This window comes from Gossypium hirsutum, chromosome A02 (assembly GCF_007990345.1).
Source record: "Gossypium hirsutum isolate 1008001.06 chromosome A02, Gossypium_hirsutum_v2.1, whole genome shotgun sequence".
NCBI classification, from domain to species: Eukaryota; Viridiplantae; Streptophyta; class Magnoliopsida; order Malvales; family Malvaceae; genus Gossypium; species Gossypium hirsutum.
In genome coordinates, this window is record NC_053425.1 from 83,230,582 (window position 1) to 83,250,807 (window position 20,226).

At 34.6% G+C, this 20,226-nt stretch overlaps 1 protein-coding gene across 1 annotated transcript; it reads right to left on the reverse strand.

Annotated features, from left to right (window-relative positions):
* Positions 1-18,041: 18,041 nt before the first annotated feature.
* Positions 18,042-19,901, reverse strand: LOC107952367 (protein IQ-DOMAIN 14). The gene is made up of 3 exons (XM_041082467.1): positions 19,060-19,901; positions 18,697-18,903; positions 18,042-18,622 (listed from the first exon to the last, which is right to left on the reverse strand). The coding sequence occupies exons 1-3, from the start codon at positions 19,456-19,458 to the stop codon at positions 18,071-18,073; spliced, it is 1,158 nt and encodes a 385-aa protein (XP_040938401.1). The 5' UTR covers positions 19,459-19,901; the 3' UTR covers positions 18,042-18,070.
* Between the last annotated feature and the right edge of the window lie 325 nt (positions 19,902-20,226).

Sequence of the window (20,226 nt, forward strand, 5' to 3'; positions counted from 1 at the left end):
TTTTCTTTTTAATAATTGGATTCAACACAGAAGTTACATTTTGGTTTTGAAATGGTCCTGTTATTGGTGTCGTAGCTTGCAAGAAAGAATAAAAAATGGAACTGGAGGTTTTTGGTAATGTTAAATGTTGGATTTGAGTTCGCAAGACATAAAAGAAGTTGGAATTTGAACGACTATAGACCATTTTTTATATAAAATTTTAATTTCCTTAATTATAAATTAAGAAAATTTTTTATTCAACAAATTCATAATGATTAAATATATCTTTGCCCATTAATTGATAAACTTTTTATTCATGAAATTATTCCACTATAGTATCATGACTGAGCTCTCCTTAATTACATATCATTCTGAACGCTACTTCATAAGTGCTCATCCAATGACATTGCCATAAGTGTGTTACCCTTATATGATATCATTAATCTCTTTTGGATAAATTCGTTCTCCCAATATAATCTTTTTTTATCTCATGGTAACCATTACATCTTCATGAAAACTCAATTACTATCAAATAATAATCAAGTCATTTATCACAAAGATAAATGACCATGTCCATATTTACTTTTCATCTATCGTGTAATACCAATTAGAGGATATCATTTACCCATTAGTTGGGCTATGAATTCCACTATTGTAAATGATGTAACATATTGCAGAAGTAGTATACTCAATGCACCAGCTTTTGATTTATTATATATTTTAACTAAAGCATTTGCTGACATCAAAGTATACAAATCACGCATACATAGTTCATCATCCACTCAGGATTAAGTTATGCCACACTATGAACATCACAAGTGAATAAATCCATAAATGGATCTGGGATCTATTCTACTTGGCTCATGTACTATATACTATCAGTCCAATTAGTCACATTTATGTCTCCATCTTCTAGGAACCATTCGCTCCGATGGTCAAGACAAAACATCTCTAAAATTGGACTTGATAGACGACATATCAATCTTTCAATCAGTTTTCTCATTTTCAATTAAACTAAGGACATGTTTAGGTTTATCTACTAATACAAGTTGTCTTTTCTTATTACAACTTGACCACGTAATACCGTTTAATATTAGTTAAACATTAGATAACTAGTTAGTCAATATTTGCTTTCATTTTACTTTATGTGCAAAAACATTGAGGACAACATATAAAGACTATTAATGTAATCAATGGATATTTTACTAAACCAATTTGATCGAAAAATATAAGTCTACTTAGATTAAAATATTGCACTAAAGGCACTAGATTCCAACATGAGTGAGGTCGCAACATGGGAAAGCTGAAGCCACATCATAGGTTCATTAAGTCGTGACATAAGGACATTGAGGTTGCGACTTTGACACTTTGAACCAAGTTTGGGAGAACTCCTCCTTTAAGTCGTGATGTCGCGATATTGGAGGTCGCGACATCGCTTAATATTTATTTTTGATTGACGATTATTTAAAGGCATTTCCAACCTTTAGAAAGCTAATTTTTTACTCAGGGCAAAAGATTCTTTTAGCTCATTAATATAAAATCACACCTTGCATCAGAATTAAAGAGAACTAAAAAGGGAATTAGATTAGCTTTAGTTAATTTTTAGAGAAGTCAAAGAGATTTTTCAAATTTTTCATTAAACACTTTACATTTTTAGTGTACCTTTTTCTCTTTTTGGTTGAAGATGATGTAGCATGGACAACGTTGTATTATCTATTTCTGGAATTAAGCTTCAACATATAACTAAGCATTTATAAACTTGTGTTAAATTTGCTTAGTTGATTTCTATGTTTGAAAAGGTTGTTTGCTTGTTGGATGCCATGTTGAACTAAATTTCTATTGGTTAATTGGGAAATTAGTGCTAAGAGTTATTGAAATGCATGTTGATGATTAAATTGATTGTTTGTGTAATGCCCTTACCCAACCCGATCGCCAAGTCCAGGGATGGAGTGTCATAATTAGACCATTTTGCTCTAATATTTTAGTCAGAAAATTTTACTAGCTAGCTTTATTACTTTATTACAAATATTTCTACAGCAAGAGTCTTAAACCAAACTTTATTTGACTATCTTAAAAGATTAAATTCTAACAAACCACTTAATCATAATATGCCACTCCTCGAGGCGAAGCCTTTGAAAGTACCCCCTTCCTTTGCACATGACACCTTACTCGCGATGATCCTTGATCTAACACGATTTGGCCTTGTACCTTCTTGAGTTCCTTGTCCCGAAAATCTTGTAAACGCTAGTCAAAATCCTTGTAAGTTTGAATGAACCTAGTGAGTTTCTTTACTGCATTCCTCAAAAATAGACCTTATCTTGTAAAAGTTTTAAATAAAAAAGAATCGAACACACTACTTCATATTACATTTAGACGATTCCATTTTGTTTGGAGTGTCGAACTAATGTTCGACTTCTACCTTTCTTTAATGGTAGTTTGATCGCTAAGCAATGGTTACCTGGTCAACTTATGACTATTAAACCAAGATGGATTCTAGATGATTTATCATCATTGTAAATTCTTACTTTTCCTTGCCCATAGTATATTCTGTTCTCTTTTTCCTCACACTTTCTATGATGAATATCCTTCTTAGTTTTATCCTGGCTCGTAACCACACCATAGTTTTGGCGAATAAACTTACATTCTAATCATAAGGCCTACTTGAAAAGGCCCATACCACACTGGTGGACTTAACCGTATTTCATCATTTTCACTTCTACCCTACACTTCGGTTGAAATGTTGTTTTGGTTACTGCCCTGTAAACGACCCTAATTGCGATACCTTGCTTTTAAAGCGCATCAATTATGTTTGTATTAGACCATTTTAGCTTATCGTTCCTAGTAGACTATTAACCATTCGAGTTCATATTCTTCCTTATACGATGGTTCCTTATAAAACTAACTCTATAGCGAACACTCTCGTACTAGGTTTTCCCTCAAAGAATAATAGTTTTGACAGACATATTTGTCACTTGAATTAACCTTCTTGGTACATTTTCCTATCAATGGGTTCTAACTAGCCCCTTTTTACCAAGTAGTTCATCTGAGGTATTTATGATTGAACCTCTAACATATGAAATTCCATTGAACACCTTCTGGTGGTTCTAATGGCAATTCTTAATGGCGATTCCTTACTCGCGATCCACAGAAAAAATCCTCCTTTATTTGCTTATATGTTAGGCATTATCGACATACTGTTTACATAATTGGTTTTAGCTGGGTTAACACCCTATGCCCTATCAACTTTTTGCCTACCATTTTGGCAAACCTTTCCCGTTTCTATTAATTTGCCTTTTTCGATAGATTCCTCAAACTCGCTGGCTAGTTATTACTTGCCAACACTTTTATTTTTCTTCTAACCCTATTTTCCTCGTTTACGTGACTTTCTACAATTATCATCCTAGAAAACTACCCCGCTTTTAGTCTCCTGACGGTCTACCCACTTTTAATGTCTCGATAAGCTATCTCTCTTTAAATTTCTAGATAGACAATCCCATTTTTAATTTCTTAATGGACTATCCCACTTTTAATGTCCCAATAGACTATATCGCTTTTAATGTCCCATCAAACTATCCCACTTTCCATAACCAAGCTATGGTCTTACACAATATTTTCCATGTTTTATGTTTACCGTAATGTCCCCTCTGCAAAGCCAGAGCTTTGCAAATCATGGTTTGCATCTAGCAACACCAGATTTCGAAATTTGACAGAAATTTCATTTCCCTATCCATTCACCCATTCTTCTATTTCGCCATTTCTAACATTGATGCTCGAACACCGTAGTTTCCCCTTCACAAAGCCCAAAGTACCGTATATCATGATTTGCACCCAACAACATCGGATTACGATAAACGAAAACTAAATTTCCCAAATCATTCATGCAATCTTAACTTCATCTATCCCGTCAATACATTTCCATTTGTACTACACAATTCATAAGTATACAGGCATAGACATGGAGCACGCCAAACTTATATATGTATTATTATAATCATTCTATGCATACCGACACACTTGTGGATATTCAATTACCTACTCAACCTCGTGTATACATAACACTTTCAAACAACAGAGATCATACATCATCTTAGAACTCATCATGGACTCAACACAGTTTCATGCCAACATACAACATCATAGAATGGAGCATAGAAACTCACATGATGTTTCTTTTCCCCATATACTTAGCTTTTCCAAATATCAAAGCTTCCATTCTCTTGGAAATTAAGCATTATAACTAAAATCATAAGTTAAACTCAATATTTTTAACTTAAAACTCAGTTTTCCCAAAATATGTAGAACCCCTAAAAAGGTTTCTGAAAATCCTTAACTTTATTTTTTAAATTCTATGTATACTGAAGTGTCATGGGTTGCGCATGGGAGCCCACAACCATGACATATTTGTACGATCCATCAAGTGAAAATGAGGTCATTTGGCCCGATCGAACTAGCCCATTACTTGAAGAGATTGAAGGTCCATCTATAAGCTTGACACATATGGAAACATAATCTTCGAGGATATGCAATCGTAGATATGATATGTAATCTTAGAAGATATGATTTTGTAATCTTAGATATTTGATTTGTAGATACCTTTTCAATCTTAGCCGTTGATATACTTGATCTGTACTGTTGGATTTAGGTAGGCTCAACTATTAATAGATACATCTCCCCTCATTGTAAGTCACTTAAGTTTTGAGCAATAAAAATTCTTAAGAGATTCACTCAAATTTCTCTCTCTCTCTTGTGTTATTATTTTTCTGTGGCTTGTTCTTATTTCGTTCTTCATTCATCCTCGTTTGGCTTTGAGTTACTTTCATTTGAGTTGGTTTTTATGAAGGAATTCTGTTGAATTCTCATATTGTGGGAGTTAGGTTGACTTAGGCATTTTTGGAGCAAGAAATTACCTAAGGCCGTACAGATTGTGAGGCAAAAATTCTAAGTCTGTTATAGTTGGTATCCGAGCCAGTTTTGCGAAAGCATTATCGAAGGATGTCGAAAGAAGTTGGTGAGAATGAGCCAATGGAGACCCGTGGGAGGGTCAGAAAGGCTAGTTGATCGAGGGACATACTGTCGAGCTTGGAAAATCAAGTGGTCAATCTCGAGGAGTCTGTTGGCGACATGAAGGAGACAATCGAAGTGGTCCTGATCCATGTGGAGGAATTGAGGGAAGATAGCAAGGAATTTGTGTTTGACACTCTTAGATCCACATTGGACAAATTGACGGTAAGGGACGAAGCTCTTGAGGCCCTTGTGACTGCCATGAAAGAGGAGATTGCTGAGCTTATGGGGGAGCTCACTATCTGTAAGGCTACCCTGGGAAGTGGGATGTTGGCTTCGGGACTGAAGCAACATCATGTGGATATTCTAAAATCCGAGAAGTTCAAGGGGGCTAGGTCCGCGAGAGAAGTGGATAACTTTTTGTGGGAATTGGAGTAATATTTTTGAGCAATGGGCATTGGGAATGATGCCACCAAGGTAAACACTGCTTCGATTTACTTTATTGGTGATGCTCTCTTGTGGTGGCGACATAGGTCCATGGTTTAGAAACGTGGAGGAACGGTTATTGGGACTTGGGAGGAGTTCCAAAGAGAGTTGAAGAAGCAGTTTTATCCGCAGCATGCTTATAACTAGGCTCGTGCTAAGTTGCACCGGCTTACGCAACAAAGCACCATTCAAGATTTTGTTTGGGAATTCAGTGAGTTGATGCTTCAGATATTAGACTTGAATGAGAAGGAAGCATTTTATTGGTTCGAGGATGGGCTAAAAATATGGGCTAAGCAAGAATTACGTCTCCTAGGTATCACTGAATTGACCGTAGCCATGGTTAAAGCAGAAAATTTCTACGATGTTGGGGGAAGAAAGTTTGATAATAGTAAGTCTTCTAAGCCTAAGTCGAGAAAGTTTGATAATAGTAAGTGTTCTAAGCCCAAGTCGAAACCCAAAGGCAATGATGTGGGAAACAAGGATCAAGTAGAAAGGAATGGTGAAAGCCTAAGGGCTAGTTAAGGTAAGTCTTGGGATAAGAAAGGGCCAATGAGATGCTATCTTTGTCAAGGCCCAAATAGGATGAGTGTCTTTGCGAAGAAAGCCACTTTCTATGCCATAGAGGTGCGCAAGGAAGTCGAAGTCGACACCAAAAGCCTTAGTTCGATATTGGGTGGTATCGAAGATAAGGTAAGTAATGGGCTGATGTTTGTGGATATCATCATAGCTGGCAGATGATTGAATGCACTTGTTGATACTGATACATCTGATTTATTCATATTTGAAGAAATAGTGAAGGAACTTGGCCTCAAAATTGAGGAAGATTCGGGTCGAATCAAAATGGTGAACTCGAAAAACATTCCCATAACGAGTGTGGCAAAAGGGGTGGAACTAAAACTTGGTGAATGGACTAACAAAGCAACTATTAAGGTAATCCCACTTGATGATTATGATTTTGTAGTTGGATTAAGCTTACTTGACCAAGTTAATGTGGGTATTCATCTTTTTGAGAATTACATGACGATTTTCGATTCAAACCATCAATATATGGTGCAAATGAAAAAAAATGGAAGCATGGAAGGAAAAACATCATCGGTAATCCAATTTGTGAAAGGAGTGCATAGATATGAAGCCTCCTATTTAGTCATATTGAGGGACAATGTGGATGAGAAATTCGAGGGGAAAATTCCAAAGGAAGTGAAATAGTTGTTGAAGTAATTTCAAGATATAATGTCCATGAAGTTGCTCAAAAAGTTACCGTTTACGAGGGAGGTGGATCATAAGATTGAATTGTTGCCCAATACTGAACCACGAGTATGGGCACCGTATCGGATGTCTCCACCCAAGTTGGAGGAATTACGGAAGTAGTTGATTGAACTTTTAGATGCCAGGTTCATTAGACCATCTAAAGCCTCATTTGGTGATCTAGTATTGCTCCAAAAAAAGCATGATGAATCCTTGAGATTGCGCATCGACTATAGGGCCTTAAACAAGATCACTGTGAAGAACAGGTATCCCATTCCTTTTATTGCAGATTTGGTCGATAAACTTGGTAGTGTGAGATGGTTTACTAAGTTGGATTTGTGATAGGGGTACCACCAAGTGAGAGTAGCCGAAGGGGATGAACCTAAGATAGCCTGTGTGACTCGGTACGGGTCTTTTGAATTCTTTGTGATGCCATTCGGGTTGACAAATGCTTTGGCCATGTTTTGCATCATAATGAATAAAGTATTGTAACCCTTATTAGATCATTTTGTAGTTGTTTATCTTGATGACATTGTGGTGTATAGTAAGACGCTTGAGGAGTATGTGGAACATTTGAGGGAGTTGTTCCAAACCCTACAAGAAAATGAGCTATATATCAAAGAGGAGAAATGCTCATTTGCCCAACGATAGGTGCCATTTGTAGGCTATATTGTGGGAGGTGGCACAATTCGAATAGATGCAAGCAAAGTTTGAGCAATTACCGATTAGGAGCCACCAACTAAGGTGACTGAGTTGCGATCATTTCTTGGGTTAGCAAATTACTACCGTTGCTTCATTGAAGGCTATTCCAAGATCACTACACCCTAGACAAACTTGTTGAAAAAGGGTAAAGTGTGGGATTGGGACCCTCGGTGCGAGAAAGCCTTCAACCAAGTGAAGTAAACAATGATGAATGAGCATGTACTTGCTTTACCAAACTTTTCAAAGGTATATGAGATACGCACAAATTCTTTAGATTATGCAATTGGGGGAGTATTGATGCAAGATGTGTATCCAATTACTTTAGAGAGTCGAAAGCTTAATGAAACAAAACGAAGATATACGATCCAAGAAAAAAAGATGATTGATGTGGTGTATTGTTTGCGCACATGGATGCACTATTTGCTGAGTTTCAGGTTCGTGGTATTCACTGATAATGTTGTAAATAGTTATTTCCTAACCCAGAAAAAGTTGTCCCCCAAGCAAGCTCGTTGGCAAGTTTTCCTAGCAGAGTTTGATTTTAGCATGGAATACAAGTCGGAGAGTGCCAACACTGTGGCTGATGCACTTAGCCAAAAAATGAAATTTGGAATGATAAGCCAACCCGATAGTCCTTTATTGAAGCCCATTCAAGAAGGATTGTCCTACGATCCTACAGCTAAGAATTTGATTGAGCTTGCCAAAAATGGAAAAATAAGGGAGTTTTGGCTCGAGGGAGAATTTCTATACACTTAAGGGCAACGTCTATATGTGCCTCAACATGGGAATTTGCAAAATGAGGTCATGAAAGAATGTCATGATTCAAAATAGGCTGGTCATCTAGGTATGCACCGTACTTTGGCTCTCTTGGAGGACCGGTTTTATTAGCCTCACATGGGTGATGATTTGGAGACCTATGTGAAAACTTGTTTGGTGTGCCAACAAGATAAGGTCGAGTTGAAGGCTCCTACTGGTTTGTTAAAACCTTTGCCCATTCCGGAGCGCCCATGAGAGAGTTTATCCATGGACTTTATTGTGGGTTTGCCTAAATCTGATGGATTTGCAAGTATTTTTGTTTTGGTGGACAGGTTTTCAAAGTATGCAACTTTTATACCCGCAACCAAAGAGTGTCCTACTAAGGAGGTAGCTTGTTTGTTCCTTAGACATATGGTGAAATATTGGGAAGTACCACAGTCTTCATCAGTGATCAAGATGGGTGATTCACGGGCTTTTTTTAGACGGATTTGTTCAAGTTAATAGGCTTAGACTTGAACTTTTCCACTAGCATGCATCCACAAATCGATGGGCAAATCGAACGAGTGAATGCATTGTTGGAGACGTATCTTCGGCACTATGTGAATGCGACACAAGAGACCAGCCAAAGTTGTTGGATGTGGCTCAATTTTCGTACAACTTACAACGAAGTGGGGCGACGAACTAGAGTCCATTAGATATAATGACGGGGTAACAACCACTTACACCCAATGCTGTTGCAACTCATTATGCGAGACTGAATCCAACAACTTATCAATTTGCGAAAGATTAGCAAGAGCAAAATGATCTAGCTAGAGCTTTGTCTACATAAGGCAAGTAAGCGCAACAAGAAGTGGGTAGATTAGAATCGAAGGGATGTGCAATTTCAGGTTAGTGACCCAGTCCTTACTAAACTACACCTGATTTTGCGACATAATGGTTTGGATAAGGGGCTTGTGCGACATTATGACAGGCCATTTCGAGTTGTAAAGAAGGTAAACAAGGTGGCTTACAAGCTTGAGTTGCCCAAAAAGCTCAAAGTCCATTCAGTATTCCATATAAGTATGCTTAAGTCATTCCATGAAGATGGAGAAGACCCAAATCGAAGCAAGTCCAAACAAGTACCAATAAGGATAAAAGTCACCTATGATCGAGAGGTTGAAAACATCAAGGCGGATTGTGTGATCAGACGAAACTACTATCGACCGCGACATGATACCTAGTCCGATGAAAGGGATTTCTCGATAGTGAGACAAGTTAGGAACCTGCCAAAGCCTTGTGGCAATTTCAAGACAAGATAGATCGGTACCATACCGAGGACACGACAAGGCATCGCTAGAATCGGTGGGGGAGAATGTCATGAGCTGTGCATGAGAGCCCGTAACCATGACACATTTGTACGATCTATCAAGTGGGAAGGAGGTCATTTGGCCCGATTGGACTGGCCCGTTACTTGAAGAGATTGAAGGTCCATCTATAAGCTTGACACATATAGAAACATAATCTTCGAGGATATGCAATCGTAGATATGATATGTAATCTTAGAAGATATGATTTTGTAATATTAGAGATTTGATTTGTAGATACCTTTTTAATCTTAGCCGTTGATGTACTTGATCTGTACCGTTGGATTTAGGGAGGCTCAACTATAAATAGAGGCCTCTCCCCTCATTATAAATCACTTGAGTTTTGAGCAATAAGAATTCTTGAGAGCATTCACTCAAATTTCTCTCTCTCTTGTGTTCTTATTTCTCTATGGCCTATTCTTATTTCATTATTTGTTTATCCTCGTTTGGCTTTGAGTTGCTTTCGTTTGAGTTGGTTTTTGTGGAGAAGTTCTGTTGAATCATCATATTGTAGGAGTTAGGCCTAACTTAGGCATTTTTAGAGTAAGAAACTGCCTAAGGGCACACGAAGTGTGAGGCAAAAATTCTAAGTCAGTTACAGAAGAACTAAGAACCTTACCAGATTACTGGAATCTCTACTTTTCCGCTTCAAATCTAATGTTCAACACTCCATGCAGAGCTTCCCATAACTATCTTTTCTTTGGAGCAACCCAAAAAGAAGATGAAGAAAAGAAGAAAATGAATCAAAAGTGAGAAGAATTCCCTCTGAGTACCCACTCCTTAGCTATTTATAGCCCTTCAAGCATGGTATTTGGAAACACTAAAATATATAGATTTTTTCAGCACCTTTTGAGCACTAATTCATGTAGTTTCTAAGTAATTTATGCTGAATTTTATACTTTTATTATAAATAACTGTTTGAATTTAATAAATGAAACCATTTGAATTTTAGTTATTTTATAATAATTTTGCATGATTTGGTCAATTTTCGACAGTTTTGCACAAATGGTGAAAAATCAGCTTGGTAATCAACTAGAAAAGATTAGACCGCTAAAGCTTCTTTCAAATAAATTGGCACATGAGGAAGGTTGATTATTCCTCAGTCATGGATGCCTCAATTAAGCCCTCTTGGACCCATAAAAAATTGTTAATTGTTCTAATAAAAATTGGGTCAAATTTATTCCTAACCTGGTGTAGAGAAAGAGGTCCAATGTTGCTAAATTAAAGAGGACTAATCCACTAAAGGAAGAGCAGCCCAATGTCGACCTAATTGCTACCCAAATAAACTTATTGAGTTGACTAGAATAATTGCAAAAGAACCCTCAAACCTCTTTTCAAATCACAGTCTAACCCCTTCTTTTTTTTGTGCATTTGTTTTCTAGTCATAAGCTAAAAATAGCAAAACTAATTTAACCTCTCCTTCCACCTAGTACGGCCGACCATGAGAAGGGGGATTTAAGGGTATTTTTAGATAATGAGTGTTTTCATCTCTCACTATAAATACCTCTCTCCACCTCTTCATTTATTATCAACTCATTCATCTCACACATCTCTCACTCATCTCTTCACCCATTTATCTTTTTCACTCTCTTTTGCCTTTCATTTTCTTCACCCTTTCCTTTTCTGATTTCCTCTCTTGATAAAGAGATAGCACACCTCTTGGAGCAACAACAATCAAGCATTTTGGAAGGCCGTTGATCGACAGAACAAGCAGAGAGGAAGAGAAACACGTTAGTCCGACTCTAGAAATTTACTGAGATTTATTTTCTAGTTCCTTTCTCTTTATCTTTTTGATTTTTTTGTGATCATAAACATGAATAATTATTGTTTTGATGCTTCTATTTTAATTAAAATGACTTAAATTTGTGTTCGTGTTAGATTGATTGTATTATGTCCATTTAAATTATTAAAAACGTGTTTGTGTTGTTATAGGCCTTGATAATTTGTTCAATTAGATAAAATCATGTATATGTTATTCTTGCATTTTAACTGTAACGTAAAAAATTAATTAATTATTAATCAAATTGAAATTGTAGTTAATGGGCAAAGTATCTAATTGGTGCATGTTTAATCTACTAAGTGTAAAGTGGATTAAACTAGCAATCATATTAAACAATATTCTTGTTTTTTATAATTTGTAAGATTGTTGTGATTAAATTGTTCAGTACAGAAATATATTTACTTCACTCTGTCTTATATTTGCTTATGAAAATTGATTAATTAATCCAACTAGGAATATTTTTGAAAGATTGATTAATTTAATAAGCATGTATGTGCAATAGTTAACAAAAGACCAAGTTTCCATGAAATTATTTGTAACAACATGAGCATAGTTTTAATAATTCTAAGTTAAAGAATAAAATTATTCTAACACACTTATTCCATATTGATTAAAACCTTTTTTAGAAATTGTGCTCAGTTGATTACTTAGATATTCTTTTAGCTTTTAGATCACCTCTTTCAAATCAATATATTTTCTCTAACCAATTTGTTTAAATTTATATTTCATAAATATTTGCTTATATAGTCCCTGTGGGTACGGTAATTCGACATACTTGCCACTTTATTACTTATTTCGATTGTGTACACTTGCACGTTTTCTTAGTTTCAGTCTTCCACCATATAAAAACCATCTATTGATAATCATTTTTTCTTCTACTAACAAACCGGCTGATTTTTATCCAACTAAACCAGAATTGGAACTTAATTATGTCCAAATCAACCACTGAATTTTTCTTGATTTTTCACTAGAAATCACTAACTTATAGTTTCTTTCAATTTAATCCCCAATTATTTCAAATTTTCTAGACTTAAAGAAAACTATGTGTGATAGTTTGATTGTGTTGCTATACTTAGTAGGTTAGGATTGACAACTCTAACTGAATATTTAGATAAATGAGACCTTTAGAAGACTTTATTGTGTAAAAGCAACGTAATCATATCGAATAGTGAGACCAAGAGATGATCTATGAACTAGGAGAGACCAAGAGGAGAACATAGGCGATAACTCGTATGTTGTAATGAGACTAAGATTGTAACCTAGGTAATAACTCCTGCTTATGAGTAACAATCAATTCAATTGAGGCATGCATACTAATACTTTTAGCAATTAGTTGACTACTTGACATTTCATCATTGGCATTACATTAAAACAACAAAGAGAGAAAATAGGCAACATTAGTATTCGACCATTTAGCTAGTTTTCATTCTTGAATTCTATCACATTAATAATTCTTAAGTCTAGTAATTCATAATTACTGACTAGTAAAGTGAACAGCTAGTGCATAGTACCTAATTAATCCCTATAGATGATGAGCCTTAGAATACTTCCTTAAGTGTTTCATTATACTACTATATTACAACCTAACACCATATGCTTGCAGTTTTGCATTGATTAAATTGGCTAATATCTTTATTTGTAAGTGTGTAAATAAACGGTTAATCAGTGGTTCATTTTTGCGCTAATAATTTGTTATCATATTGTCGAGTGGTACCTCCGAAGACAGGGTAATGCAACAATTTGGGTTTGAACAATTTTTACCAAGATTTTTTAGAGAACCTCAATAATCCTTACAGATTTTACATACATGGGAATAAGGACATAAATTAGCCTTTCATACATATGCATTGGATTAAAATGTGGAATAACCGTATACAATGAATTTTGAATCGAATTCCAATAAGTGGGGGTTTTAGTATGAAGATTGTCAGGCATGGAAAATGACACATGAGAAATTGTATTTACTCCTTTAGATAGAGACAACTACCATTCGACATGCGTGTAGGCGTGGTGCACTCTAGTCAAATCATACACTTCAAGATCAGTATGCTCATCCACCTGCATATACAGAATATGTTTCACCACTTTTAGTCGATGATTATTTAGTGTATCACATAATATATTTGATTTAGCCTTAACCAAAGTACAATGCGATTGAAGTATATTGACTAGAAATGCTTGGTCCATCAACATCCATATTGTATTTTGAGGAACAATAAAAGGCACAAGGCTGGGATTTTCAGATTGGATGTTCGTTTAGCCTTATTCCATTCATTGACGTGCCCAATACTCAAGCATCATCAACATTTATTGGATCACCTGATAATTTTTCGTGGCAGACACCCGAAGATAATATCGTGCCAATAGGACATGAGGGTTCATGTAACACCCTTTAGCCTATTAGGAAATGTGACGTATACGCTTAGCTAAATAGACCACCTAATGGACTAAGACGTTACTAGCAAGTTGAAAATTTTCGACTGGTCTTAATCTTTAGAAAATAGTTTTGTTGATTACCTTTCTTTTTTGAATTTTATTAATATTCTTTCATTTCATGATGCATTTTTTAATAAAACCATTAAGGATTATAAAGGAAAACCCTATTATCCATCCGTAGCACGCTATGGCATATACATATAACTGGTAAAATCATAATCAACCATTCTCAGAAGGTTATCGTCCTTTATCATAATAAAGGGGTAATTCCTTTAAAATAGAAACAATATAAGCAAATAAGATAATTACAAAGGTTGATTACAAAATCGATTTATATTCCACTTATAAAAAAAATTTCATGCATGATACAAAAATAAACAAATGGCTCATTCGCAGATGCAGCTCTAGCGTAGTCCCTTTCTACTGCTCTTCTTTTACAACAAAATGCCTGAGAAAGAAAAGTAACAGAGTAAGTTCATTTGAACTTAGTGAGTTCCAAATGGAAACAAAAAGAATACAAGAACACTGATAATCCACAAGCACGATATTCATGAGAAGTATAGACATTTTCATATGATGTATTTTTACAGGCACTATGTCGATTCATCAGTCGTAGTCTCTGACGACAACATTTCACCATTTTCAACATAATACCCATAGTACCCAAGCGGACACATACCACCAACTTATACATACATCTCACAATCATAATGGTTTACCTGTGACCCATCATTGTGCTAGGCTCAGACCCACATTTTAGAATCAGAATCACATATCTATCCATTTTCATATTTGTATTCACCATAATGTCCTTGTTAAATTGAACATGTGTTCTCCCGCAAGGTCAAGCTGTGATCTGCCAATCTGGTTTGCAATATAACTACTCTACTGGAGACATCACAAACAAATTTTCTTTCCATGTTTTCACATATCACAAGTTCACTGGTACTGGGCTAGTACAGCAATGAGAGTACTTTATATTGACAATGGTCATACTCATTCATACACACTGGTTAATTACACTCACAACCAGACACAACACAACGACCCATTTACAGAAAAGATGATTTATCGTACACAACCCACATATCATAGAATTTTCATAGCTCAAAGGAAGCAAGAAGGAACTCACTAGAAATCTTCATAACAGAATCTACTCTACTGGTCATTTGCCTTGATTGCTCAGATCTTCACTAGCTTCTTGAGCTAAATAAGAAACAATTATAATCATTAAACTATTTTTCGACTAGAATTTAATCATGTATGTGCTAATGCGAAACCATAAATTCCCTCGACGTCATCCTAAGGGTTTTCTAAGAATTACCAGTAAGCTGGTACCTATCAATGACATTTTACTAGCTACTGGAAACCTTCCTCGTCTTCTCTAGCAAAAATAATTTAAAAATTTTTAGAGACTTAGGGAAAACTCATAGAAAAAAAAAGGGTGAAACATGTCAGTTATCGACATCCTTATATAGCACAGACAGTGGGGACAAAGCTTAGTGGGAAGGTCAGAAAATCCCATTATAGCCCTGTAACTCAAGAACAAGCTTGCCTAATTATCTACCAAACATAACTAGTACCACTAATTAGTTTAGTGAGTAGTAAAACATTACTTGTACAATAAAACAAGTCATTCAATTACCTAAACCTATCAAGTTGTCATCAATAGTATTCTAGTTCAATTCCAACTAGATTTCAATTAAGCTCTACCAAGCCGTCGTTTTCTTGTTAAAATACAGAAAATAATTCTATCACTCCATGAATTAACAAGTTCACTCAAAGTGTTGGGGTTGGCAGGTTGTCTCACAAAAAAGTCTGCCAAACCCTAGAGTTTGTCACATTGTGAATTCTTCTACAAAAAGGGAATATTGTCGAATCCACACAATACACCACCTAGACCCTTAACGGATGATTCACTAATCTCATACTTTTTCTACCTTGGCTTAATCAATTATACGCTAAACAACATATTGATACGATTTACGCTGGGCAGACTGTTACAGTTTACATGAGGTTGATTTTTTAAAATCAAGATTAAATTAACATAATATATAAATATTGAGGGTCAAAATTGTTATTATGCTAATTTTAAAAGCTGCCACCATTACCTTGCTGGTGACAAAAAAGACAAAATCGAATAGTTGGATGACCATTTTGTAACTTTTCATAATCGGATGACCAAAAGAATACTAATAGTTGAGTGACCATTTGTAACTTTTTATAGTTGGGTGACAAAAAAAGAAATTTACTAATAATTAGGTGACTACTAGTATAATTTATCCAAACTTTAAAGATATTCGTTGAGAATGTATGAAGCAATGGCTAGTGAGAGTGTTTTTTTTTTGATAGGTAGCAGTGAGATAGAGAGTCGTAGAATTAAATTAAGGGTAAACTACCTATTTAGTCACTCATTTTTTAGAGTGCTTTCATTTTGGTTAAGCAATTTCGTCACCCAAGTATTAAATCTCTAACACCCAAAATGAAAGCCTTGCAATTTTGTCATCCAACTTTTAAGACGCTTTAATTTTAGTCACTCAAGCATTAAATCTCTAATGGCGGTTAACTGTACATGCCACATCATTTTAGGTCACTTTCATTTTGGTCACCCAAAAAAATCCTTTTTTAGTTATTGATTGGGGTAAAAAAAATTTAAGGATAATGTGAAAAAATGATAGAAACTAAAATAATGCTTTAAAAAATTTATCAAATTGTACTTGTTTACCTACTTATCGAAAGTTCTAAATTTCTTTTTCTTTTCAATATTGAAATTTTAAATTTCAAAATATCAAAATTAATTAAATAAATTATTGAAAAATTTTATCTCTTGATAGTGTTAGTCAATATGTTAATATAATATTAAAATCAATTAATTTAATTAATTTAATCTCCTTCTAAAATTTTAAATTGTATTTTATATTTTCAAAGTAAAATCAACTCAAATAACTCATCTTTAATAATTGTCTATGAAACACAAATTTCTTTTGATTATATGATATTAAATTTTCCATGCTAAGCTAAAAGTAAAGAAAAATAATTGCAATTAATTTAATTAATTAATTCTATCTTCCATGCCAAACAAAACTCAAAGTTTTTTTTACAAGCAATTAATTTAATTAATTACAAGTAATTTTCCCCTTGCTTTTAGCTTAGTGTGAAAGATTCGAGATTGTATAATCAAAAGAAATTTAAGTTTTGTAGGCAATTATTAAATATGAGTTATTTGAGTTGATTTAGTTAATGATAATTTTGAAACATAAAATAAAATTTTAAAATTTAGAAGGAGATTAAATTAACTAATTCAATATTATAGTAACAAATTAGTTGACATTATTAAGGGATAAAAATTTTCAACAATTTATTTAATTTATTTTGATGTTTTGGAATTTAAATTTTCTATATCAAAAAATAAGTTTAGAATTTTTGACAATGGGATAAAAAAGTACAATTTGACTATTTTTGTGTAATATTTTAGTTTCTACCACTTTTTCACTTTAATCTTTGATTTTTTTTATCTCAATCAATACTTAAAAAGAAAAAAAAAATTTGAGTGGCAAAAATGAAAATGACTTAGAAGTTGGATGACCAAAATGAAAGTATACAACTAATTGTCGTTAAAGAGTTAACGTTTGAGTGATTAAAACGAAAATATTCTAAAAGTTGAGTAATAAAATTATAAAAAAATCATTTTAAATGATCAAAATATTAAAAAAGAAATCTAAAAAGAAATTGGGTGACAAACTAGATTATTTACCCTTAAATTTATTTAGAGGTTAAATGGAAATAATAAATATAAAAAAGATTGGGGCGGGCGACTTTACACTAAACTCAACCCCACAATTTTATAAAATTAACTCATTTCAAAATAAGAAAAAGTTGAAGCTTAATGGGTTGTGTTGGTTCAAAACTGGGGTTTTATTTTGTACTTTTTCCCATCTCTAGCAATATTGAGATAAAATGACAAAATTCTTCCAGCATAATATTTTTTATTTACAAAATTTAAATTAAATAAATAGCTGATATTAACTATCCAGGCAGGCACTTTGTCTTTTCTTTGAGAAGAGCTTTAAAATTTGTCTCATCTCATATGACCCCACTGTCTCTGCACCCTTCTGAATGCCAAATATAGTACCATCAAACAAACTTGACACTAATTTATATTTTAATTATCATTTTTTTTTTGTATTTTCTCCATTTTCCACTTAATTGAATTTTTGGTAATTCCTATAGTTTTTAAGATTTTTTAAAATTTTGAACTTTTTTATATAATTTCAAAGAATATACAGAAACAATAAGTTGTAATAACAAAGCAGGAATAAAAAACACATCTTTTTTTGTTTCCTATTCAAAATTGATGATGAATTTGGTAATATGATTTGTTCATTCTAACTCCACTTATGCTGTTTCTAGCAGCCATGATTTCATTGTGCGAAAGCCTCTTCTTTGCACCTCCTGATTCTGGTCTTTGCTTTGGGGCACTGTAAGATCGTAATTTCGCCTTAAACGATTGTGTGTTGGTCATATAGTTGGGGAAGTTGGAATATGGCTTAAAATATCCGTCCCCGCACACACTCTGAGTCGGTGTCGTAGGAGCATTGGACCGACCTGCATTGCCAAAACGAGGAGTATTGTGAGCTGTAGCAAACCTACATTCGTCACCGCCGCTGAAGCACCATTCGAAATCATTCAGATTTTGGTAATGGGGTAACGATGTTCTGGGCGGAACCAGACGTGGAAGGGGTGATGAGATTGTTTGATAAGGCAAGTCATCCCCGCATTCGGATAACGCGGTGTTGAACCGATGAGACCTTGATCTTGACTTCAACGTGTCGATTTCAATTATTTTCGGGTTGTCATCATACGCATTGATTTCACTCCTCCATTCATCAAATCTTTCCTGAAAATGAAATGAATAACATCACCTAAATGACACATTAGAAAAACTTCAAATGTTATGACAATGCTACTTACAATCGATTTCCGAGGCTGGTTTTCGGGATGGTAGCGATTCTCCTTATTGAAGGAGCGGCGCATCCGTTGAGATCGGACTGCGGATTGGGCTCGGATAAGAGCTTGCATACTGTGGAGAGTTGCGGCAGCCCTCTTCCTCACAAGATAACCTCTAACAAGAGCTTGCAACCTCACCAGTCCTTTCAATGCTCTAAGAGCTTTCCGTGACTGAAAAATATAAGCAAATTAGGTTTAACAAATGGACCCATTAGTCAAAATGTCATCAATTCTTTAATGTGGTAAGCAAGAAAGATTCAAATTCTAGTTCAACAAATATACCTAGTTCAAACCCCCCTCCCCCAAAAAAAAAAAAAGAACACTTACCAAGTAACCTCTAAAGGCGGCTTGAATTTTAACAGCTGGCCACTTCTCCTTCCCTCCAGCCAAGAAAGAAGCTCTAGCATTGCTGGTCAGCCTGACGACTGCGACGGCAGCTTGTGCTGCTGCCATAGCTGCATCGGCTGCAGCTGCTGTAGCAGCAGCCACAGCAACGGCATGTTTGTTCTGCACTTTCTCGGTTTCGGCAAAGTAGGACCTAAGCCAAGCGGCATCAGTGACGGCCGATGGGGTTTGAGAATTTGCGTCGACATCTTTCCCGGACTTGGCAAAACTCCACGTTTTCTTGTCATTCTTGTCGTATAAAACAGAATGCTGAATGGGGGTTTTTTCTTTTTCCTTTTTCATGCCTAAAACTGACTTGAGCCACCTTGTAGTCTTCCCCATTGCTTTCAAATACTAAGGAAAAGTAAAGAAGGAAAGTGTGAAAAGCTTTGGAACAGTAACAAAAAGCATAAGCTTTAAATAAATAGGGATAAAGGTTTGGATTTGGTTTTGAAAAGAAAATCTGACACAACCTCGTGAAGTTCTACCGTTATAAAGACAAAATTAAAAAAGAAGAAGATATCAGTTCAGTGTCTTTATATTATTGCAATAACTATATGTGTTTCAAATAAAACCCAGTATGAAAAACAAAGTCATTCAGACAAATATGATTATAATAAAATAAAGATTAGGAAGAGGAAACTCACTCTCACCTTCTCAATTTCAAAAGTCTCAATATATAAAAACCACCTTCTCTCTCCAACTTTCTGGAGCATTGCGTATTTTTTTTTTGTATAAAATTCAAAGCTGCGATACACTATTTTATACTATAATTATATTTGATTCCTACATCATTTCTTTTATGAATTATAAGAAGAGAGTAAAATTCTACCAGAAATACGACTAATGGGTTGACTATTAAGTTTTTTCTTAAATCCAATCTGAGTTCTATAGATTTTATTGTTTTGTTGATTTTTTTTAATATATGTATAGCATTTCAAAACTTTTAACTAATTTATTTTTATATTATAAAAAACTTAAAATAATTAAATATTAAAAAATAAAAAGGGTTAAATTATAATTTGGAGCTGAACTAGATAACTTTTCCACATTGGGGTCTAAACATTTTTTTGTTCAAGTTAAATCCCGAATTTGGCAATTCTTTCACAT